The following is a 25424-nucleotide window of genomic DNA, read 5'->3' as shown; positions in this document are numbered from 1 at the left end:
CACCCAGGGACAGCAAAAGTGCCAAGGCTGCAGGGGTAGTACGTGGCTGGCTGCGCTCATGGCTCTCCAGCTGCTCTCCCTCCTAGAACCCACCGGTCTGCTTACATAGGATCACCTGCCCTCTGGGCTACAGAAGAGCCACATTCTGAGCTGCCACTGTGGACACAGGCCACTGACCCTGGAAGGGTTAACCAGTCCACAGCTGGGAGGTTCTAGTCCTGGCTCCAGACCCATCAGGGGTGCGAAAAAGCAAAAAGAAACAAGAGCTAATAAATTGTGAGTCAAAATGAGGTAAAAACACAATTTAAACATTAAAATTTGCTTTAATTTATATAAACAAAGGAAAGGGTTTCCCAGGTGGCACAGAAGTTAAGAATACGCCCTGGTCCAGGAAGATCCCACATGCCACAGAGCAACTAAGCCCATGGGCCACAACTACTGAGCCTGTGCTCTAGAACCTGTACTCCGCAACAAGAGAAGCCACCGCAATGAGAAGCCCGCGCACTGCAATGAAGAGTAGCCCCCTCTCTCTGCAACTAGAGAAAGCCCACGTGCAGCAACAAAGACCTAACGCAGCCAAAAATGAAAACAAACAAAAAAAAAAACACAAAAGGAAACGCACTACTTAAATAATAATTCATCTGGGTCCTCTTGGATAATACAAAATTCTTCCACGGGAGTCTGATGATTTTGAGGCCAGCAACTCTTCTCACATGTGTATATTAGAATGGTTCCGAATTCCACAGAAAGACCTGAAAAATACAACATATTCAGGATTCCAGCAAACAGAAAACTTATGAGATACACTCAATATTCAAAGTTTGCCCTGTTTGGGGAAAGCATCTTAGGAACTTGTGTAGAAATCAGCGATTTTTAGAACACGGCTGCTGTCATCTGCCGATGCTGGCCTTCAGTTGCAACATTTCCAGCCTCCAGCCAACCCTGCTCACTTCAGACTGGTCCCCACAATCTGAATTGGTTCTGGCAAGTCCATCCTGTTACGAAAGGCAGTGGTTTTTGTATACTGACAGACTCCCTCAGTTTGTCTCATGTCTGAAGTCAAGGGGAGATTCTGTCAGCAACCAAAGACCTCTGTTCAGTCCTGAATGGCAGGTTTTTCTTCCAATTCCAGGGCTTGTTCCTGTACTTGGTGCTCCTAAGTGTATAGTCATACCACCCCTTCGATTGTCTAGTTGGTGAATATATTGGGCAGTGTTAAATACATCGCACCCTCAAAGCCGTTTGCCCATTTTGTCTTTATTTCAAAAATCTGAACAAATGGCTAGCATATACTTGAACTCTTGGTGAAATTTAAATGTTAATAAAATAGTATACCCATCAAAAAAAAAAAAATTTCGAAGTTTGCTTAGTGGATAGAGCCCAGACTCTGGAACAAGATTGCTGGAGTTTAAACCCCAGCTCGACCACCCTGAGCAAGTGATTTCATCTCTATGTTATAATGACTATATTTATCATGATGACAAGGTTGCTGTAAGGAGGAGTAAACAAGCCAATACATGTAAGATACTTAGAACAGAGCCTGGCACATCCTAAGTGTTAACTGTTAAGCAATTAGAAGAAAATACAAAGGAAGGAAAAAGATGGCTCAATATGAGGATAACTGGCGTTGCCACAGGGAGTGATTCTACCTACACACTGAAAAAATAATTACTTAAAGCAAAAACAGTGCTCACTAGTTTTCAGTCACAATACAGTTGCAGTATTCCTACAAAAAGTGACTGCTTATTGCAAAAAAACCCACAGATTTCTCAGTAAAATATACTTTTTTTAAAAAAATGTTTATTTATTTATTTGGCTGCATCGGGTCTTAGTTGCGGCATGTGAGTTCTTTAGTTGTGGCATGCGAACTCTTAGATGTGGCATGTGGGATCTACTTCCCTGACCAGGGACCGAACCCAGGCCCCCTGCATTGGGAGCACAGTGTCCCAGCCACTAGACCACCAGGGAAGTCCCAGTAAAATATACTTTGAAAATAAACAAAAAATCTCAATTAGTCTTCACTGCAAATGTCTAGACTATCTGACATTGAAGATCATTTTAAAATATGTCACACTGACAGAACACTACCTCCAAGAAAGGATACAGGCAAAAAGTAAAAAATAAATCGTAAGAATTTATAGAAGTTTATTGATGGATGGAGCCACGAAGAATGTCATCAAGAGAACATGAGCAACAAGAACTCCTGTTGAAATCAGAATAGGACATCAGGAGTGAAAAGGAGCAGTTGGGCAACTGGTTTGCAGCAGCAAAAGAAAAATACTTTTTAAAAATGTAGACAGCAATAATAGAAAGAAAATCAAAGACAGTACAAAGAAAGGCCAAAATAGAGCTGATTTTGAAAAAATAACGTGGTGAATTTGAGATAATTCCCAACTAGAATGAGCAACAGGCAGTTTTCAGAGGGCATTAGAAGGCTGAAACTCAGTACTAGTAACCACCAGGAGATGAAAGAAGGAGGTGTAAAGAATTAGAGAGAATAAAATACCAAGTAGCTGAGTATTATACATGAGCCCAGAGACCTGCCACATTTGGGGGATGAGGGAGGGGGAGGAGAAAGACACGGCATATGGAGATCAAAACAGTCCCATTACACATCCAATGAAAAACATCAGAAACCACAAGAAACAGAAAAGACAGGTGAAACTTAATTACAGGTAGAAAAAAAGGCTTGAGAGAATCTCAATGAATGTAGAGGGAAAGGGAAAAGCATGCATTTGAGAGGAGAAAGGTGACCAAAGCAACTGGTGTTGCTTCCATAGAAAAGCTACAAATTCAACAGAAAAGATACTCAGAAATAAAAAGGAAGAAAAACTAAATATATAGGTCAGAAGACCTATCCTGTCCCACAATAAAAGGATTATAGAACAATGGGACGGCAAGACATATGTTAGTTCAGTGCCTGGACTTCATAAATAAATAAAATTCTACAGGCATCCTAGCATAAAGTTAGTTACAAAGGTGGCGGCGGTGGGGCGGGGTGGAAATCAGTCCACCCTCAGACTTCTACAAAGCAACATTCAATGCCAAAACATACTTCCCGGTGAGACGCAGCCACGGGAGATGACAGGAGGTACCAGATAAAAGGACTGGCGGGGCTCTCACTGTTGACAGCATGGGCAATTACAAAGTTTGAAGAAAGAAAGTGGGGCTTAAGAACTTTATACATAAGCTGTCGTTCAAATATAAAGGCAGACCAGCACACACATTCTAAAGTAAGAACAACACCTACGAGCCCTCTTTGAGGCTATTACTTGATAGATTCCAGCTAGGAGAGAACAGTCAAAATAAAGAATTCATAGGCTAAACAGCTATGAGAATTATGGCTATAGAATACAGACTTAAAAACCTTGATAAAGCAAAAATGATACTCAAATATTTGGAGATGGAGTAGGGTATACATTTCCTTATCTGTTATAGTAAAGATAATGCATACTATTCAAAATTGAAATACTGAATGAATATAATTCTCTTAATTTCAGAGGATCTTATAGAAACTAGGGCCTCTTGAATAAAGAACCCATTACCTAGGAACTTCCCTGGTGGCGCAGTGGTTAAGAATCTGCCTGCCAATGCAGGGGACACGGGTTCAAGCCCTGCTCTGGGAAGATTCCACAGGTCACAGAGCAACTAAGCCCGTGCATCACAACTACTGAGCCTAAGCTCTGGAGCCCGCGAGCCACGACTACTGAAGCCCACGTGCCTAGAGCCCGTGCTCCGCAACAAGAGAAGCCACCGCAACGAGAAGCCCGGGCACCACAACGAAGAGTAGCCCCGGCTCGCCACAACTAGAAAAAGCCCGCACACAGCAACAAAGACCCAACGCAGCCATTACATAAATAAATAAATAAATAATAAATTAAAACGAAGTACATGGTAAGGATTTCCTGGATGTGACAGCAAAACACAGGAAACAAAAGAAAAAACAGACAAACTGGACTATATCAAAATTAAAAACTTATGTGCATCAAAGGACACAATCAGTGGAATGGGAGAAAATATTTGCAAATCATATCTGATAAGGAGGTAACATCTAGAATATATAAAGCAGCTCCTACAACTCAACAACAAAAAATAAATATGCTGATTAAAAAATGGACAAAGGGGGCTTCCCTGGTGGCGCAGTGGTTGAGAGTCCGCCTGCCGACGCAGGGGACATGGGTTCGTGCCCCGGTCCGGGAAGATCCCACATGCCGCAGAGCGGCTGGGCGCGTGAGCCATGGCCGCTGGGCCTGCGCGTCCGGAGCCTGTGCTCCGCAGCGGGAGAGGCCACAACGGTGAGAGGCCCGCGTACCACAGAAATAAATAAATAAATAAATAAAACTAACGTTTTTTCCTAAAGAATGAATGTTCATTATTTAAGTTGGCTTAATTACCTCCATTGGGACTTCCCTGATGGTCCAGTGGTTAAGAAACCACCTTCCAATGCAGGGGATGCCAGTTCGATCCCTGGTCAGGGAACTAAGATCCCACATGCTGCAGGGCAACTAAGCCCGTGCACCACAACTACTGAGCCCACGTGCCACAAGAGGGAAGCCCATGCACCACGACAAAGATTCCGAGTGCCGCAACTAACACCCGACACAGCCAAAAAATAAATATTTTTTAAAAATTGTTTTTCCTCCATTAAACCTAATTGTTATAATTGTCACTTTGCTATCATAATTGTTGTTCCTGTCATCCTTATAAGGATCACCAAAGGCATTATGAGTTTGTGCAGCTGCTTACACGGTGTTTTTCTTAATTAAAATATGATTCCCATGCCATAAAATTTACCATTCTAAAGCTACAGTTCATTGGTTTTTAGCACATTCACATAGTTATACAAACATCTCCACTATCAGATTCCAGAACATTTTCATCACCCCAAAAAGACACCCCAGGCCCATACCCGTTAGCAGTCACTCCCCATTCTCTCCTGCCTCCAGGTACAAGCAACCACTAATCTTCTCTTTCAATGGATTTGCCTGTTATGGACATTTCATGTAAAAGGAATCGTATAATTTGTAGCCTTCTGTGTCTGGCTTCTTTCACTTAGCATGATGTTTTCAAGGCACAAGTATTTGCTGCACGTTTATCATGTAGTACTTCCTTTCTTTTCATGGCAGAATAATACTCACTGGAGATACCACATTTTGTTTGTATACTGATTAGTTGATGAACATTTCAGTTACTTCCACTTTTTGGGTATTTCGAATAATGCTGATACGAGCATTTGTGTACAGGTTTTGGTGTACGTATGTTTTCAATTCTTTTGGGTGGAACTGCTAGGTTATGACGTTTTTAACAATAATATTTGCAAAACTTTTCCAAAATTTTGTACCAGATGCTGCAAAAGATGCTGGGACATCAACAACCTCCTATGTGGCTGATGGCAACAGAAACTGGTAGATGCCTACCATGCAACAATTTGCTAAACACGACTTAAATAATACTTGTATACACAGCTATTAAAAAGAACTCAAAGGGACTTCCCTGATGGCGCAGTGGTTAAGAATCTGCCTGCCAATGCAGGGCTCACGGGTTCAAGCCCTACTCTGGGAAAACCCCACATGCCACGGAGCAACTAAGCCCATGAGCCACAACTACTGAGCCTGCGCTCTAGAGCCCGTAAGCCATAACTTCTGAGCCCACATGCCACAGCTACCGAGGCCTGTACGCCTAGAGCCCATGCTCCACAACAAAAGAAGCCACCACAACGAGAAGCCCGCACACCGCAACGAAGAGTAGCCCCTGCTCACCGCAACTAGAGAAAGTCCACACACAGCAACGAAGACTCAACGTGGCCAAAAATAAATAATTAAATAAATTTGTTAAGAAAAAAAAAAGAATGCAAAAAAAATAGGATTAGACAGGCACTTCTTCAACCTGATGAGAGCATTTACAAAAAACCTACAGTTAACAAGTTACTAAGTTACCTAACGATTAAAGACTGACTGCTTTACTCCTATGATCAGAAATATGACAAGGATGTCTGCTCTCATATTTACATTCAACACTGTATTGAGGTTCTAGTCAGTGCAGTAGGCAAAAAAAAAAAAAAAAAAAGAAGAAGAAAAGGAAAGAAAAAAAAGACAGTCTGCTAAGGAAAGGAAGAAGTAACTGTCTTCATCCCCAAACGACATGATTGTCTATGTTCAAAACCTGATGTAATCAACAAAATAATCAACAGAACAGTTGCAGGGCACAAGATCAGCATACAAAAATCAATTGTGGAAATAATGTCAAGGAACATGGCAGAGTAGGAAGCTCTAGGAATCTGACCTTGCACTAAGGCAGCTACTGAGCTGGAAGAACTATCTGAAACTATCTATTTTGGAACTCTGGAGTCTAGTGAAATACTTCATTATCTAGTAAGAGCTCGATTAAGACATTTAGAGATTTTCCTTCTTTCATTCAGCAACTAGCTCCAACACCATATCCAAGAAGCTCAACAAACTTCAAGCAGTAAAAACTCAGAGATCCACACCAGACACACGGTAGTCAAATGTTAAATTGACAAACTGTTAAAACTCAAAGACAAAAGGGTAACTTTGAAAGCAGCAAGACAGAAGTAACTAGCTGCATACAAGATAGCCTCAATAAGATTTAACAGTTGATTTCTCAGAAACCATGAAAGCCAGGAGGCAATAGGATGACACATTTCGTCCTGCAAGACTGTAAATAAAGAATTATGTACCTGTCAAAACTATGTTTCAAAATTGGAGGAGAATTAAGATATTACCAGATTTTCTTTTCTTTTTTTTTTTTAAAGCTGAGGGAGTTCATAACAGTAGATTTTCCCTGTAAGAAATGCTAGGGGCTTCCCTGGTGGCACAGTGGTTAAGAATCCGCCTGCCAATGCAAGGTACACGGGTTCTATCCCTGGCCTGGGAAGATTTTACATGCCGCGGAGCAACTAAGCCCATGCGCCACAACCACTGAGCCTACGCTCTAGAGCCCATGAACCACAACTACTGAGCCCGCATGCCACAACTACTGAAGCCTGCACACGGAGAGTGCATGCTCCGCAACAAGAGAAGCCACCGCAATGAGAAGCCTGCACACCACAACGAAGGGTAGCCCCTGCTCGCTGCAGCTAGAGAAGGCCCATGTGCAGCAACAAAGACCCAACATAGCCAAAAATAAAAACAAACAAATAAATAAATAAATTTATATATATATAAAAAAGAAATGCTAAAAGGAGTTCTCCAGGTTGAAATTAAAGGATACTAGACAGTAACTCAAAAACAGGAAAAATAAAGAACTTCATAAAGGACAGCTTTATTATACTTCTGGTTTAGTTTGTAACTTCTTTCTCCTATACAATTTAACAAGCAAATGCATAAAATAGCAATTATGAATCTATGTTAAGAGACATACAAGGTATAAAGATATAATCTGTGATGTTAACAATATAAAGGGAAAAGAATAGATGTATATAGAAGTAGAAGTGTTTGTATACTATTGAAAGAAAGTTGGTATTATTCAAACTAGGTTGCTAAAATTTTAAGACGTTAATTGCAAAGTAATCACTAAGTAAAATACTAGAAAATACAGTAAGTCCCCTACCTATGAACCTTCAAGTTGCGAACTTTCAAAGATGCAAACATGTGTTCCATCAACATCAGGCATGAGTGAAATTGCCGATTGCCCTCCATTTCCTATTGCTGACGATCCTTCAGCTCTATTATCTCCCACCTCCTCTCCTTCCTCTAGTCAGTAACTCCTCTTGCCTGTTCACTCGATGCCAGCCCCTGTACACCAGCTGTTGTACTGTACTACTGTACTTTTCAAGGTACTGTACTGTAAGATTTTAAATGTTTTCTTTATTTTTTGTTTGTTTTTTATGTATTATTTTTGTGAAAAGTATTACAAACCTATTACAGTATAGTACTATATAGCAGATTGTGTTAGTTGGGTATCTAGACTAACTTTGTTGGACTTACGAACAAATTGGACTTACAAACACGCTCTCAGAAAGGAGCTCATTCGTATGTAGGAGACTTACTGTATACAGACAATGAAAGAAGGGAATCTAAATGGTATACTACAATAAAATCACCTAAATACCAAAAAAAAGGAAATAATGGAAGAACTGAGGAAAAAAAATATTATAAGACATACAGAAAATAGCTAAATGGCTGAAGTAAATCCTTTATCAGTAATGACATTAAATGTACATGGATTAAACTCTCCTATTTAAAAAAAAGCATTGACAGATGGGATATAAAAAAATAATAAAATAACACTAATCTATATACTATTAGAAATACTCTCTTTAGATAATAGGGACACAAAGAGGATGAAAGCAAAAGGATAGAAAAAGATATTCTAGGCAAACAGTAACTAAAAGAGAGCTAGGTTGGCTATCTTTCTCTTTTCTTTTCTTTTTTTTTTTTTTTGCGGTACGCGGGCCTCTCACTGTTGTGGCCTCTCCCGTTGCGGAGCACAGGTTCCGGACGTGCAGGCTCAGCGGCCATGGCTCACAGGCCCAGCCGCTCCACGGCATGTGGGATCTTCCCGGACCGGGGCATGAACCCGTGTCCCCTGCATCGGCAGGCGGACTCTCAACCACTGCACCACCAGGGAAACCCTGGCTATCTTATTGTTAGACAAAACTTCAAATAAAAAGTGGTTACAAGAGACAAACAGGGACATTAATGTGTTGATAAAAGGTTCAATAGGGCAAGAAAATATAATAATTATAAACATATAAGCTTCTATGTGCAGAGACCCTAAATATGTGAAGTAAAAATTGAAAGATTTAAAGAGAGAAATAGACAGTGCTACAATAATACTTGACATCAATAACTCACTTATATGGGCTTCCCTGGTGGCGCAGTGATTGAACGTTTGTCTGCCGATGCAGGGGACACGGGTTCGTGGCCCGGTCCGGGAGGATCCCATATGCCACGGAGCGGCTGGGTCCGTGAACCATGGCCACTAAGCCTGCGCGTCCAGAGCCTGTGCTCCGCAACGGGAGAGGTCACAACAGTGAGAGGCCCACGTACGGCAAAAAACAAACAAACAAACAAACAAACAAAAAACTAACTCACTTATAATAATAAATAAAACAACCAGAGAGAAGATCAATAAGGAAACAGAAGGTTTGACAATGCAATAGTTTGACAACTGGAACTAACAGACACATAAAGAACACACCACTTAACACCACATTCTTTTCAAGTGTACATAGAACATCTCTAGGATACACCATAAGTCTCAATTAATTGAAGAAGACTTACCTCATACTAATTATCTTTATGATCACAATGAAATGAAACTAGAAATCATAACAGGACAAAAACTGGAAAATTCACAAATACGTGAAAAATAAACAGAACATTTTTAAACAACCAACAGGTCAAAAAAGAAGTCACAAAGGAAATTAGACAATACCTTGAGACAAATGAAAATGAAAGCACAACATACCAAACTGCAGTGAAAGCAGTGCTAAGAGGAAATTTTCAGATATAAGCACACACAATAAAAACAAAGAAAGATCTCAAGTCAATGACCTTAATGGTCTATACCTTAAGGAACTAGAAAAAGACCACATTATCAAAGCCAGCAGAAGAAAGGAAAAAATAAAGGCTAGAGCAGAATTCTTTTTTAAATGGAGAATATAAAAACAATAGAGAAAAACCCACAGAACCAAAAGTTTGTTCTTTGTAAAGATCAACAAAATTGACAAATCTTTAGCTAGAATGACTAAGAAAAAGAGAAGACTCAAATTACTAAAACCAGAAATGAAAGTAGAAACATTGGGACTTCCCTGGTGGCGCAGTGGTTAAGAATCCACCTGCCAATGCAAGGGACATGGGTTTGAGCCCTGGTCTGGGAAGATCCCACATGCCGTGGAGCAACTAAGCCCATGTGCCACAACTACTGAGCCTGCACTCTAGAGCCCTCAAGCCACAACTACTGAGCCCACGTGCCACAACACTGAAGCCCGTGCTCTGCAAGAGAAGCCACCGCAATGAGAAGCCCGCACACCGCAACGAAGAGTAGCCCCCACTTGCTGCAACTAGAGAAAGCCCGCGTGCAGCAACGAAGACCCAACACAGCCAAAAATAAAAAAAAATTAGGGCTTCCCTGGTGGCGCAGTGGTTGAGAGTCTGCCTGCCAACGCACAGGACACGGGTTCAAGCCCTGGTCTGGGAAGATCCCACATGCCGTGGAGCAACTAGGCCCTTGAGCCACAACTACTGAGCCTGGGCGTCTGGAGCCTGTGCTCCACAACAAGAGAGGCTGCGATACTGAGAGGCCTGAGCACCGTGATGAAGAGTGGCCCCCGCTTGCCGCAACTAAAGAAAGCCCTCGCACAGAAACGAAGACCCAACACAGCCAAAAATAAATAAATAAAATACTGAATACGTAACTACTTTAAAAAAAAAAGTAGAAACATTAAGACAAATTTCATAGAAATAAAAGATTATAAGAGAATAATATGAACAGTTGTATACCAACAAATTGAATAACCTAAAAGAAATGATAAACTCCTAAAAACATGCAATCTACCAAAACTGACTCAAGAAGAAACAGAAAATTTGAATAGACCTATAGCAAGGAAACTGAATGAGTAATCAAAACCCTTCCAGTAAAGAAAAGCCAAGGGGCTTCCCTGGTAGCACAGTGGTTAAGAATCCACCTGCCAATGCAGGGGACATGGGTTCAAGCCCTGGTCCAGGAAGATCCCACGCCCACGCACCACAATGAAGAGTAGTCCCCACTCACCGCAACTAGAGAAAGCCCGTGCACAGCAACAAAGACCCAACGCAGCCAAAGATAAATAAATAAAATAAATAAATTTATACAGAAAAGCCAAGGACTAGAGGATATAACTAGTAAATGTTACAAAACATTTAAAGAAGAATAAACGCCAATCCTTCTTTAAGTCTCCCAAAAAATTGAATAGAAGGGACTACTTACTCATTCTCTGAGGCTAGTATTATCCTAATACCAAAGCCAGACAGAGATATTAAAAGAAAAGTACAAACCAATGTCCCTTATACGGATGCAAAAATCCTCAACAAAATACTAGCAAACCAAATCCAGGAGCTTATAAAAAAGTTTATATGCTATGATCCAATGGGATTTATCCCAAGAATGGAAAGATGTTTAAACATACCAAAATCAATATAATATACCACATTAACAGAATCCACAGAATTACCATGATCATCTCAATTGATGCAGAAAAAAAGCATTTGACAAAATTCAATACTCTGTAGTGATAAAAATCACTCAATAAACTAGAAATAGAAGGTAAATTCCTCAATCTGAAAAAGGCCATACATATGAAAAACTCACAGCTAACTTAATACTAATGGTGAAAAACTAAAAGTTATTCCCCTAAGACCAGGAACAAGTAAAGGATGCCTACTTTTACTTTTGTAACTTCTATTCGATACAGAAGTTCTATATAGAGCGACTGAACAAGAAAAGTAAAAGAAATACAAATCAGAAAGAAGGAAGTAAAATTATCTCTATTGGGGACTTCCCAGGTGGTCCAGTCGGTAAGACTCCGTGCTCCCAATGCAGGAGGCCTGGGTTCGATCCCTGGTCGGGGAATTAGATCCCACATGCATGCCACAACTAAGAGTTCACATGCCGCAACTAAGAAGCCCGCATGCTGCAACTAAAGATACCGCATGTCGCAACAAAGATCCTGTGTGCTACAGCTAAGACCCAGCACAGCCAAAATAAATAAATATTTTAAAAATAAAAAAATAAAATTATCTCTCTTGCAGATGATGTGATCTTTTCCCCAAGAATACTTGTTTTTTTAAGTTTCTTTTTATTTAATTAATTAACTTATTATTTTATTTTTGGCTGCATTGGGTCTTTGTTGCTGTGCGTGGGCTTTCTCCAGTTGCAGCGAGTAGGGGCTACTCTTTTTCTTTTCTTTTTTTTTAATTTTATTTTTAATTTTTTTGGCTGCATTGGGTCTTCATCGCTACACGTGGGCTTTCTCTAGTTGCGGCAAGCGGGGGCTACTCTTCATTGCAGTGCGCGGGTTTCTCATTGCGGTGGCTTCTCTTGTTGCAGAGCACAGGCTCTAGGCACACGGGCTTCAGCAGTTGAAGCGCGCGGGCTTCAGTAGTTGTGGCACACAGGCTCTAGAGTGCAGGCTCAGTAGTTGTGGTGCACGGGCTCAGTAGTTGTGGCTCACGGGCACCAGAACGCAGGCTCAGTAGTTGTGGTGCATGGGCTTAGTTACTCCGCAGCATGTGGGATCTTCCCAGACCACAGACTGCACCCGTGTCCTCTGTGTTGACAGGCGGATTCTTAACCACTGCACCACCAGGGAAATCTGACAGGGGGCTACTCTTCATTGCAGTGCATGGGCTTCTCATTGAGGTGGCTTTTCTTGTTGCGGAGCATGGGCTCTGGGCACGCAGGCTTCAGTAGTTGTGGCACGTGGGCTCTAGAGTGCAGGCTCAGTAGTTGTGGCACACAGGCTTAGTTACTCCACAGCATGTGGGATCTTCCCGGACCAGGGCTCGAACCCGTGTCCCCTGCATTGGCAGGTGGATTCTTAACCACTGCGCCACCAGGGAAATCCCAAGAATGCTTGTTTTTATTTTGTCTTTGTCTCCATACTTACATTTCCACACTAACAGATCAAAATCAAATTATCTTCAACTCAAATATTCATATTAGAATAATGATAACAGAATTTCTGACCACAAAGATTCAGTGTTTCATCTTGATGTTTTCTAATCAGAATTGTTTTAAAAATACCTAGAACTCACCAGTTCCTAGGATAGTTACCAGAAAGTGACAAAATTTTTTTTTTTTTTTTGGCTGCACTCCACAGCTTGCAGAACTTCCCCAATGAGGGATCAAACCCGTGCCCTTAAGCACCAGAGTCTTAACCACTGGACCACCAGGGAAGCCCCCAAAACTGACAAATTTAAAGAAACAAAAATAGTAGACAATCCTGCAAGTGATTTTAGTGGTTGCTATATTTTGTCCCAGGAACAAGTCACCTCTTAGAAAAACTACTCCAAGATCAAAGCCTGAAATGATTTTCAGTGTAGTAAAAAAAAATTACATGTTATTATAATGTCCATACACCTAATGATGTAGGTAAAGATAAAAAGTGATCTCTTCTTATGTGCTTCAAGCAATTCAAAAGAAATATATAAAGGTCCTAAGAAATCAGGTTAGATCTGAAATGCAGTAGGGAATACAAAAAGCAAACAACTTTCCTTGTTTCTGATTGTAAAAGAGAAGTAGGCCATGGTAAACAAATACGTCACATGACAAGGTATGTTCATGTTAAGAACACTTCCATAACCACAGAAGAAAGGTTTACTGATTGCTGAAATAAAAGAGGAAATGGATATGATGTACCTCAGGGAATTACTGGTAAACCGGAAAAAGATAATGCTGACATAAAAATGCCCTCATTGCAGATACTATACATGAGTGACTATGGCAGTTGTGCAAAGAGATAGAAGCCATTATTCCTCAACTGTATATGATTATGCCAAACGTGTGCCTTGGTCAACTCATCATCTTAAGAGACAGAATTTCTGCTTCTAAAATTAAACCACGCTAACCTTTTAAAATATTGTACAGTGAATAAACATGTTTTGTGAATTCGATGAGTAGATGGAATATTTTCATGTCTGTTCTAAAAGTACTTTAGATACACATAAGAATACTCAATGGTCATAAAGATCAAATGTAATCAGCCACCATCCCATGTAAAATCATTACATTTGGCAAAAACTATTATGTGTGTGTGTATATATATAAAATATATATTAGTAAATAGAGATGATCTGATCTTATATGTAGAAAATCCTAAAGAATCCACACCAAAAAATTTGGTTTAGAACACTTGTCTCTGTTGTTTTTATATTATCCTTTAAGATCTCTGCTCTAGCCTTTATTCCTTCCTTTCTTCTGTGAGCTTTGCTTGGTTGGTCTTCTTTCTCAAGTTGCTTAAAAGGTAAACAGTTAGGTCATTGATTTGAGATTTTTCTTTGTTTTCAATGTATGTGTTTACAGCTCTAAAAATGACCCAGCAATGCCATTCCTAGGATATACCCAAAAGAACTAAAAACAGGGAGTCAAACAGATATTTGTATACCACTGTTCACAGCAGCATTACTCATAACAGCTAAAGGATGGAAACCTCATCAAGTTAAAGAATTTTTAAAATTTGTATATACATACAATGAACTATAAAAAGGAAGGTAATTTTGATACATGCTACAACATGGACAAACCCTGAAAACATTATGCTAAGGGAAATACGCCAGACACAAAAGGACAAATGTTGTATGATTCCACTTATATGAGGTATCTGGAACAGATAAATTCACAGAGACAGAAAGAGATAGAATAGAGGTTACCATCAACTAGGGGAAGAGAAAATGGGGGGGGTTAATTCCTTTCTGGGAGTGGGCGAGTAGTTAATTCTTAATGGGTACAGATTTTCTGTTTGGGATAACAAAGAAGTTTTGGAAATAGATAGTGGTGATGGTTACATAACATTGTGAATATACTTAATGCCACTAAACTATACACTTAAAGAAATAGCTAAAATGGTAAATTTTTTTAACATCTTTATTGGAGTATAATTGCTTTACAATGGTGTGTTAGTTTCTGCTTTATAACAAAGGGAATCAGGTATACATGTACATATATGCCCATATCTCTTCCCTCTTGCATCTCCCTCCCTCCCACCCTTCCTATCCCACCCCTCTAGGTGGTCACAAAGCACGGAGCTGATCTCTCTGTGCTATGCGGCTGCTTCCCACTAGCTATCGATTTTACATTTGGTCGTGTATATATGTCCATGCCACTCTCTCACTTTGTCCCAGCTTAGCCTTCCCCCTCCCCATGTCCTCAAGTCCACTCTCCAGTAGGTTTGTATCTTTACTGCCATCTTGCCCCTAGATTCTTCATGACCACAAAATGGTAAATTTTAAGTATGTATATTTTACAACACATCTTTTAAAAAATCAATTATATTTAAATATACTAGCAGCAAACATCAGAAATTGAAATTTTTTAAATGCCATTTACAATAACATAAAAAAGCAGTTAATATTTAGAGACAAAACTGAAAAAAGATGTGTAAGACTATACATTGAAAAGTATAAGACCCTGCTGCAAGAAATTATAGAGAACGTAAATAAATGGAAAGACATACTATGTACATGAGTTGGAAGACTCAACATTAAGATATCAATTCTCCCCACACTGATCCAGAGAATCAATGCAATCCCAATCAAAACCCCAGAATGCCTTTTACTTTTTAAAGAAACTGACAAGCTGATTCTTAAAAACACAGAAATGCAAAGGACTTGGAAGAGTCAAAATATCTTTGAAAAGGAAGAATAAAGCTGCAAGATTGACACTACCAGATTACAAATCCTACAAAGCTACAGTAGTCGAGACAGTGTGGCAGCGGTGTCAAAATAGAAAAACAGATTAATGGAACAGAATGCAGAACAGAGAGTATGCAAATAAATTAATACATATACGGACAACCTATTTTCAACAAAGGTAAAAGATAATTCAGCAGAGAAAGAATATCCTTATCAATAAATGGTGCTGAAACAACTGGATATTCACATGGAAAAGAATGAACTTGATCCATACCTCACACTATATATAAAAGTTAACTCAAAATGGACATAAATCTAAATGTAAAACATAAAACTAGGAAAAAACTAGTGCCCTTGGGCTAGGCAATTATTTCTTAGACAAGACATTAAAAACATGATCCATACAAGAAAAAATTAATCAATTGTCCTTCAAAATTAAAAACTGTTTTTTGAAAGGACACTGTTTAGAGAATAAAAAGACAAGTCATTTTATTCTGACTAGGGGGAGAAAAAGGAATTGTTTTCAAGTGGAGAAACCTGAAACACCAGGCGATCAAGGCTAACATCAACAGTCAATGTATAAAGATGCACCCTTGATATCATGTATGACATGAAGAAAATGGCATTTTACCCCTGTGATTTTCCTCTCAATAACCCATAATCTCATTCTGATTATAAGAAAAAAATCAGACAAATTCCAATATAGGGGGCATCTTACAAAGTAAGTGACCAGTACTCCCCAAAATCGTCAAGGTCTTCAAAAATGAGGAAGTCTGAAAATCCATCACAGGCAAGAGACACAACAACTAAATGCACTGTGGTATCCAGGACAGGCTCTTGGATACCAGGTAAAAATTAAGGAAATCTAAATAAACTATGGATTTTAGTTCATAATGTATTAATACTGGTTCATTAATTGTAACAAAAGTACCATATTAATGTAAAATGTTAATAAAGGGGAAACTGGGTGTGAGGTATATGGGAACTCTATGTACTATTTCTTAATTTTTCTGTAAATTGAAAGCTTCTGAAGAATAAAGTCCATACCAAAAAAACAGAAATAAAAAAAGGCAAGCCACAGACTTGGAGAAAATATTTATAAATTATATACTAAAGGACTTGTAACCAGAATAGATACAAAACTCTCAAAATTCAGTAATAAGAAGACAAACTATCCAATTTTTAAAAAGAGAAAATGATTAGAACAGATACTTCACCAAAGAAAACATATAGTGGTAAATAAACACATGAAAAGATGCTCAAAATCATTAGTTGTTAGAGAAATGCAAATTAAAACCATGTGACATCACTACACACCTGTGAGACTGGCTAAAATGAAAAAGACGGACCATATCAAGTGTTGCCAAGGATGTGCAACTCTCATGTATTGCTGGTTGGGATATAAGTGGCACAACCTCTTTGGAAAACAGTTTGGCAACGTCTTAAAAAGTTAAACACACACTTACCATATAATTCAACCATTTTTCTCCTAGATACTTACCGAAAAGCCTATGTCCATTGTACACAAATGTTGATAGTAACTTTACAATAGCCCCAAATGGAAGCAACACAAGTTTTCTTAAAATAGTTCTAATTTCGCTGTGGGGCAACTAAGCCTGCACGCCACAACTACTGAGCTCGCGCACCTCAACAAGAGAGCCCACGTGCCGCAAACTACAGAGCCCACATGCTCTGGACCCCGTGTTCCACAACTAGAGAGAGAAAATCCGCATGCCAAACTAGAGAGAAGCCCGCACGCCTCAACGAAGATCCCGCATGCTGCAACTAAGACGCAATGCAGCCAAAAAAAATAAAATTAATAAATAAAATAAATATTTAAAAAATAATAATAATTCTAATTTCCCAAATTTTATGTAATATGCTTATATTTTATAAGGAAACAAAAATGAAACAATAGTCTTTCATTTTAAAAATAATTCCAAATTAGTGCTAGAAACCCACAAACTCAAATAAATGAATGGCTTATTACCTAAATTAGCACTTCTGAGCATGCTGACCAGCGCTGGCATAAGCTGAAACTCAAATATCCTTCGGATTCCACAGTGACTGCAGGCTGGGAGCTCAGTGACTTCTGATGCAGGGCAAGTCAAGAAAAGTGGTTCTCCACTCCAAGAATACCTAGAGCAACGAAATAAAGAACCGTGAATCAGGACCACGTACAAGTCACATTCCAACATCTAAGACCACGCTTTGCAAATTTTGTTTCTTTCTTGGAGAGTATCCGGAGCAAAACCAGAGAACAAAGAAAATCCAAAGGCCCAGAAAACTAGCTGCAAGGTTGTATATCAGAGGAAGATATCTGAATTCTTATCAATGGTTACCAAGTCTAGATGAAGGCACTAAAGCTAATGTTGAACTGAATCTAACTAAAACTGCAACAAAGCCCAGACTCAGCTCAACTGCAGATTCAAAAGACTCAGCCCCCCACAGTACTGGCCTTACAGAAGAAGGGGCATACACCCCTAAGGAATAAATATTAACTTCGGTATCTACTGTTCTTCAACATACAATTTCCAGTAAACAATTTTTTTAAGTTACTAGATATTCAAAGCAGCAGAAAAAATTGACCCATAAAGAAAGAATACCAGGAGACCCACAGCCAAAATGATGGAATTATCAGACAGACTTTATGTGTTTTAATTTTACCGAAGTATAGTTGATTTACAAAGTTGTGTTTAACTGCTGCTGTACAGCATAGTGACTCAGTTATACATATATATATTCTTTTTCATATTATTTTCCATTATGGTTTATCACAGGATACAGAATATAGTTCCCTGCGCTATACAATAAGACCTTAATCGAAAATACTTTTAGGGCTTCCCTGGTGGCGCAGTGGTTGAGAGTCCGCCTGCCGATGCAGAGGACACGGGTTCGTACCCCGGTCCGGGAAGATCCCACGTGCCGCGGAGTGGCTGCGCGCGTGAGCCATGGCCGCTGAGCCTGCACGTCTGGAGCCTGTGCTCCGCAACGGGAGAGGCCACAACAGTGAGAGGCCCGCGTACCACAAAAATAAATAAATAAAAATAATGTATATTAGTTTGGGAAACACAGGAAAGTATAACAAGAAAACCAAAATCTACAGTATTCCTCAAACCATGAAGCTAAGATTTTTATTAAGTTCACTTATTTTTTATGCATTTGGATGCACACATGTAAGTAGGTTTTGCTTTTTTTTTTTTTTTTCGGTACGCGGGCCTCTCACTGTTGTGGCCTCTCCCGTTGCGGAGCACAGGCTCCGGAGGCGCAGGCTCAGCCGCCATGGCTCATGGGCCCAGCCGCTCCGCGGCATGCGGGACCATCCCGTACCGGGGCACGAACCCATGTCCCCTGCATCAGCAGGCGGACTCTCAACCACTGCGCCACCAGGGAAGCCCTATATACATTACTTTTACAATCAAGAAAAACAATTTAAAAAAATGGGCCTTTACCTCAAAATCTGCTCTTGACAAGCAGCAATTCTCTTCATGAATCTGTAAAACATCTTATCTCCACTTTTAATTATGGTCTTCTCATATTTTTCATCACCATCACTAGAAAGACTAAAAAGAGAAGCAAAAAACACTTTTGCCTGTATATATCCAGAGAATTACAGTATTTAGAAATATACTGAAAATTATACTGAACAGCAGTAACCCCCCCGCTACCCTTCTCTCAAGCCCTGCTTCCTCGCCATTTTCAACTCTGGATAATTATTTGCAATTTAAAAAGTCATTATGTCCACTCACTCTCTCCATTTTTTTCTCCATTATGGATTATTTTCAAACACCAACACTTCTTCACACACTCCAACAGTATTCTGAAAAAGCTTACAAATGATACAGCTCTGGTAAAGAACCAGGTCAACTCCCCATATATCCTACTGTAATTCTATTATAATAGCAAAGTGATTATTCTTACTTCAAACTTTAGAGGGTTTTGGTTTATAAAGCCTTTCAAGACCTATTCTCACACTTAACTCCAAAAACCATGTGAAGAGATACACCACCCAGATATCAGTATCACCCCCATTTTACAGGGGAGAATTGAGGCTCTGGGAGGGTCTCTGAGGTCCTAGGCCAGTTCTTGAGCCACAGGCAAGAGTCAATAAACAAATGGCATTTTTCTAACTTACCTGTCTCTGTTATACATTTAAAAACAGAAAAGTTAAAGAGCTAGTAAACCCATCTTGTGTAAATACTTGGTATCCCTAACTCGTTTGTTCACTTTCCTGAGGGTCCCTATAAACAGAACAAAGTGTTTTCAAGCTAACTCAAGGGTGGCTGGTAAGATCCCCTTGTCTGTCTCCCTTTCTCATCTGAGAGGCATGAAGCAGAAAGGTCCTACACACACAAGTGCTGCCTGAAAAAGTTTCCCCAGATACGAGGGTAAAACCAAAGGGTACCTACTGTGGCAGCTTCCTGATCAAATCACCTCTCACGCTCAGCAGTGCACACTCTCACCTTTGGGAAAGCAACTGTTCCATGTCAATTCCCTCTCTCTGTTGATACTCCCTCAGAAGGCTCTGAGCATGATCTAGACTGACATAGTCTCTGTAGTCATCCTCATCAACAACACAGATGTAGTAGGGCAGGAACTGTGGCAGCATGGAAGGCAAGGCCATCCCTTCCTCAGGAGGCACAGGAAGAGCAGCACCCGGGACAGTATCCTGCAGGCGGAGGTCTTGGAGCTGGGCAGTCCAGTCTCTGTCTTTGGCACGGCTGGAATCATTTCTAAAATCTGAGATAACCTGTGGTGGAGGCGCCTCCTCCCTGTCACTTCCCCAGTCATCTGCACCTTCACACCAATCCTCAGCTGTGAGGCCATTTTCCTGTTTCTGGAAAAATATCCAGTGAATGTGGTTCAAGCACACTTGGGTGATCTCACCTACTCCCTTGGCTTCCTGAGCCACCCATCCCTTCACCTTCCTGAGGAAGCCTTAACACCAGCACCCCCCGCCCTCCACTCTGGCACACTCTGATTCAACTTCCTGGACCCCATTTACTCAAAAGCATGTTGGAGGTGACAAATATTGTGTTTCCTTTTCAGGGGCCCCATGGCAAATGCAGTACAGTGGTTTCTTCAACATCTCTTTCAGTTGTGCTTCATGTATTGCACATGGTAAGAAAGAACTACATTTCCCAGACTCCTAAGCACCTGGGGTCCTAGGTGTGATCAGGGGGTCTGTCTGTGTCTAGAGGGAGACACAAACTTGAGACAGAGTGAAGTGGAAAGAAGAGCCATGAAAAAAAAGGTAGCTGATCTGTAGATGGAGACAGCAAGGCTCTGGAGTCAACAGTTCTGAACAGGGCAGGTTCCATTCACCGGAACACATCTCAGTTTCCTGACTGCAAGAGAGGTTAGCAGCTCCTTGACAGGCCAGTTCTGAGGTGTGGTTCCGGAGGTCACTCCTGGAGTCATCTCCTCCAGGCTATCCAAATAACTTAGTAAAAACCTAATTTTAAGTCTGTCTCAGCTTTAAAAAGTCAAAGTGCTTTTCTATTATGTGCAATTGAACCCTGACAAATATAGGCAGACACCACCTTTTTATTCCCAGTACTGCTAGTACTGTGCTTGGCACACATTAAGAATTCAGTGTATATATAAAGCAGCATTCACAGGCAAAGGGAAGCTGAATTTTGTTCTGCAGCTACCAACTTGCCAGATTTTTTTAATTTAATAAATTCGAGTTTTGTCGTATTAAATATGTTTGTTACATACACATATACTTATCACAGTAAGTATATTTACTATAAACACACACATATAATGATATGTATGTACACACCCATACTTTTTCCCAAACAGAAAAATCAGTAAGCTATGTGCTTCCATACCTTCAGTGCATAATTAAAACAACTAACAAGACGTTAAGGAAGTACCATTTTACGGTTCAAAAAAAAAGCAAATGGTGGTGTGATGAACTGGGAGATTGGGATTGACATGTATACACTGATGGGTATAAAATGGATGACTAATAAGAAAAAGTAATAAAAACTAAACATAAAAAAAAGCTGAAACCATTCCAAAGTACTTCAAAGAACATGGCTTAAAGTTTGTCTTAAACGAAATTCTGGAAAATACCCTCAAATTACAGCAGATCATAATATGATAGTCACAAGCGCTTTACCTGAGCGTCCTGCGTCTCTTTCTCTCGCGTTTGCAGGCACTGGGAGCGGAACACCTTCCAACTTCATAGTAAAGAAAAACTGCGGTGAAGGGTCCATAGCCGACTGCCAGCCGACTGACCAGTCCCCTCCGGGTGCGCCGGGGGCTGGTCCCCCACCCCCGCTCCCGCCCCCGCCTACCTGCGCGCCCTGCCGCTAGCGCACCCCGGGCGGGGGCAAGCGAACACGTGCAGGAGCCGATGAAAGGGGGAGCCTTCCAGCGGGCAGTACACCTGCACGACCAGGACAAGCGGCTGCCTGCAAAGTTCACACACTGGCCTCGGCGCTGCCACGGCGGGCAGGGCGTCCTGAGGGCACGGGAGGCACTCAGACCCTGACTCTTACCCGAGACCTCGCCCACTCCCTCACCCCGTAGCCCTCACCAGCACCCGCCAACCCCGGCTCCGACGCCCCACCTCACCGGAATGCCGCCCAGCTTGCTCGCGGTCCAGGCGCCCAGCCCCGTGGGGCAGCAGTGCACTGCAGTATCGCGAAGCCCGAGCAGCACCGGCTTCCGAACGGCCGCCATGACGACGAGGCGCCCAAGCGAAGAGGCGAACTACGGCAGCCGAGAGGGTGCGCCTCTCTGTGCACGCGCACTGCCTACGCCTGAGAGACGGCCCCGCCCCCTTCAGACCGCTTCTGGGGATACAGTTTGGAGCCCGGTGAAGATCCCGGAGCGGTAAGGCTTTTTGGCTCGTAGTGCGCGCTGCTAAAGGAAGTTGGCACCCTCTACCGTGAACTAGTCTTACCAAAAAGTTTTATCTAAAATAAGTGGGATATGGGACATCTCTGGCGGTCCAACGGTTAGGCCTACGCGCGTCCACTGCAAGGGGCGCGGATTGGATCCCGGATGGGGGAACTAAGATCCCGCATGCCATTCGGTGCGTGAAAAATAAATAAATAAAATAAAATAAGTTGGATAACAGTACTGTCGTTAACAAGCCCCTCCCCCAAAAAACAAAAACACAAAGTCCTAATATTTTATTTATTTATTTTCTAAATTATTTTTTAAATTTTTATTGGAGTATAGTTGACTTACAATGTTGTTAGTTTCAGGTGTACAGCAAAGTGAGTCAGTTATACATATACATATAGCCACTCTTTTTTTTTTTTAAGATGCTTTTCCCATATAGGCCACTATTGAGTAGGGTTCCCTGTGCTGTACAGTAGGTTCTTATTAGTTATCTTTTATATATAGCAGTGTGTATATGTCAATCCCAGTCTCCTAGTTTATCCCTTCCCCCCCAAGAAAGCCCTAAATTTTTAGAGAAGACACATTGAAATGCCTATAGATGAAATGATATATCTGGGATTTGCTACATGATGGGCGGGACTGTAGATGAAATTAAATGGGCCCTGGGTTGATAATTGTTCAAATTTGGTGTCAGGCACAGGGTGGTCTCTATGCTATTTGACTTTTATATGTTCGAAATTTTCAGTAATAAAGTTTTTTAAATGCCTGTGGCACACACAGGTGAATTTCAAAAACATCGTGCTAAGTGAAAGAAGCCAGACACAAAAGGCCACATTCTGGAAAAGGTGAACTTTTTGTAATCAAATGGATGGTTGCCAGGGTTTGGGTTTAGGGGGCAGAGGTTGACCACAAAAGGTGCCAGGAACTTGTTGGAGTGATGAAAATGCTGTATATCTCACTTGTGCTTGTTACATGACTGTATACATTTGTCAAAACTCAGAACTGTACACCAAAGGAAGATGAATTTTACTATATGTAAATTATACCTCAATAAACCGGACTTAAAAAAGCATGTTGCAGAAGCACTATTTCAGGCTTCATACCATGGTATGTAAAAAAAAAAGAGAAAAAAAAAGAAAAAGAAAGTGACTTCCCCTGTGTTCCAGTGGGTAAGACTCTGTGCTTCCAGTGCAGGAGGCCTGGGTTCAATCCCTGGTGGGGGAACTAGATCCCACATGCATGCTGCAACTAAAGAGTGCGCATGCCACAACTAAGAAGTCTGAATGCCACAACTAAGAAGCCCACATGCCACAATGAAGATCCCGCATGCAGCAACTAAGACCTGGCACAGCCAAAATAAATAAATAAATAGTTAAAAAAAAAAAAAGAGGACACAGGTGCCTCCTGATGTTTGGCTCCAGCCCCAGCGAGGACCTGGAGGTGAAACCAGTTTACTTCTGGTTTATCACTGCCAATCTGATGGCTTTAAAGGTGCTGTGAAGTCCAGTCTTGCTGTTCACTTCAGGTCTAGCCAAAGAGGCCGGATGACGTGGTAGATACTTGTTATTTTAGCTAATGTTTCCCAGGATACATTTCTAAATTATTGCAAGAAGAAACAAACTTCAAAATTCTTCTTGGGGACTTCCCTGGCAGTCCAGTGGTTAAGACGCCACGCTTCCACTGTAGGGGGCACCGGTGTGATCCCTGGTTAGGGAACTAATAAAATCCTGGATGCCCCGTGGTGCAGCCAAAAATTTAAAAAAAACAAATCTTATTCTTGCTAACACAGCAAGATTTCCTCCAACAGTTACTGAGCTCTCTCCAACGTGTCATGTTTACATCCTAATGTAACCTATTACAGCCTCTTGATCAAAGTGTGATGGCAGCATGAAGCCTTATTACTTAACAGGAATGTTCAAGATGTTAACTGCTGCCCCATTCTGGAATTTCAGAAGCAATTTAACAACAAATTTGACACTGACATTATCGTGGAGTCCTTGGAACAACGTAAGGAGTGCTTGCATGTGTGAGACTTGAAGTGTCTGACTTAATTCAGGATTTTGTAGGGTTTGGACCTCCTGACAAACTCACACAAATCATCAAATTGTGATACAGTTTGTATTTGAGGAAGTACAGAATGAAGATGTTGAAAGCTGCTTCAGTCTCACCTGAAGGGCTGCTTGTGATGGTTAATTTTACGTGTCAACTTAACCGGGCTAAGGGATGCCCAGACAGCTGGTAAAAGATTTTTTTCTAGGATTATCTTTGAGGGTGCTTCAGAAGAGAATAGCATTTGAATCAGTAAACTGAGTAAAAACTCAACAATGTGGGTGGGCATCATCCAATCTGATGAGAGCTTGAAGAGAACAAAAAGGTGGAGAAAGGGTGAATTCTTTCTCTTCTTGAGCTGGGACATCCATCTTCTCCTGCCCTTGGACATCAGAGCTCCTGGCTCTCAAGCCTTTAGACGCTGGGCCTCCCACCAGTGGCCTCTTAGTTTTCAGGCCTTCAGACTCAAACTGAATTATGGCCCTGGCTTTCCTGAGTCTCCAGCTTGCAGACAGCATATTGTGGGATTTCTCAGCCTCCATAATGATGTGTGCCAGCTCCCATAATAAATCTCCTCATATATCTGTATAGAGATACATAGACATATCCTATTGGTTCTGTTCCTCTGCAGAACTCTAATGTACTGCTCAAGACTTGCAACAACTGGCAGCCACAGGATAAGTGGAAGCTGTAAGTGATGACAGTGGCAGTGATGAGCAGAACAAGTCAGGGCCAAGGGACACATGGCCGACTGACATATATATGCCAGGTGCTCCCGCCTAAGGGAAGACGTGAGACTTGGCAGCTGGCCAAGAGGAACTCAGTGGGCCCACTGCTAAAAGATCATTCATGTGAAGACAAGCTAGCCTGAGAGGGTCTGCCACCTAGAATTTTCCTCTCTACAGACTTGTGTGCTTGCTCTTTTGTAATAGAGGAAGTGCCTCTGATGGGAATATAGCTCACTTTTCGTCAGCTATATTAAGAAAGGAGGTGGGGGAATTCCCTGGCGGTCCAGTGGTTAGGACTCCATGCTTCCACTGAAGCGGGCACGGGTTTGATTCCTGGTCGGGGAACTGAGATCCCATATGCCGTGAGGCACCCCCCCGACAAAAAAAAATAAGAAAGGAGGTGAGTCAGCAGGGGCTTCAACAGAGCTTG

The 25424-nt window shown here is 41.2% G+C and overlaps 1 protein-coding gene across 1 annotated transcript; it reads right to left on the bottom strand.

Moving 5' to 3' along the window:
- Window positions 1–309: 309 nt before the first annotated feature.
- On the bottom strand, window positions 310–23996 carry PDCD2L (programmed cell death 2 like). The gene is made up of 7 exons (XM_079907211.1): window positions 21942–23996; window positions 21662–21828; window positions 21484–21544; window positions 19817–20190; window positions 18806–18916; window positions 17344–17492; window positions 310–752 (listed from the first exon to the last, which is right to left on the bottom strand). The coding sequence occupies exons 1-7, from the start codon at window positions 22047–22049 to the stop codon at window positions 622–624; spliced, it is 1101 nt and encodes a 366-aa protein (XP_079763337.1). The 5' UTR covers window positions 22050–23996; the 3' UTR covers window positions 310–621.
- Window positions 23997–25424: the final 1428 nt, after the last annotated feature.

This window comes from Stenella coeruleoalba (assembly GCF_951394435.1).
Source record: "Stenella coeruleoalba genome assembly, chromosome: 20".
Classification (NCBI taxonomy): Eukaryota; Metazoa; Chordata; class Mammalia; order Artiodactyla; family Delphinidae; genus Stenella; species Stenella coeruleoalba.
The sequence above is the reverse complement of the archived record's forward strand: the minus strand, read 5'-3'. Positions and strand labels throughout refer to the sequence as shown.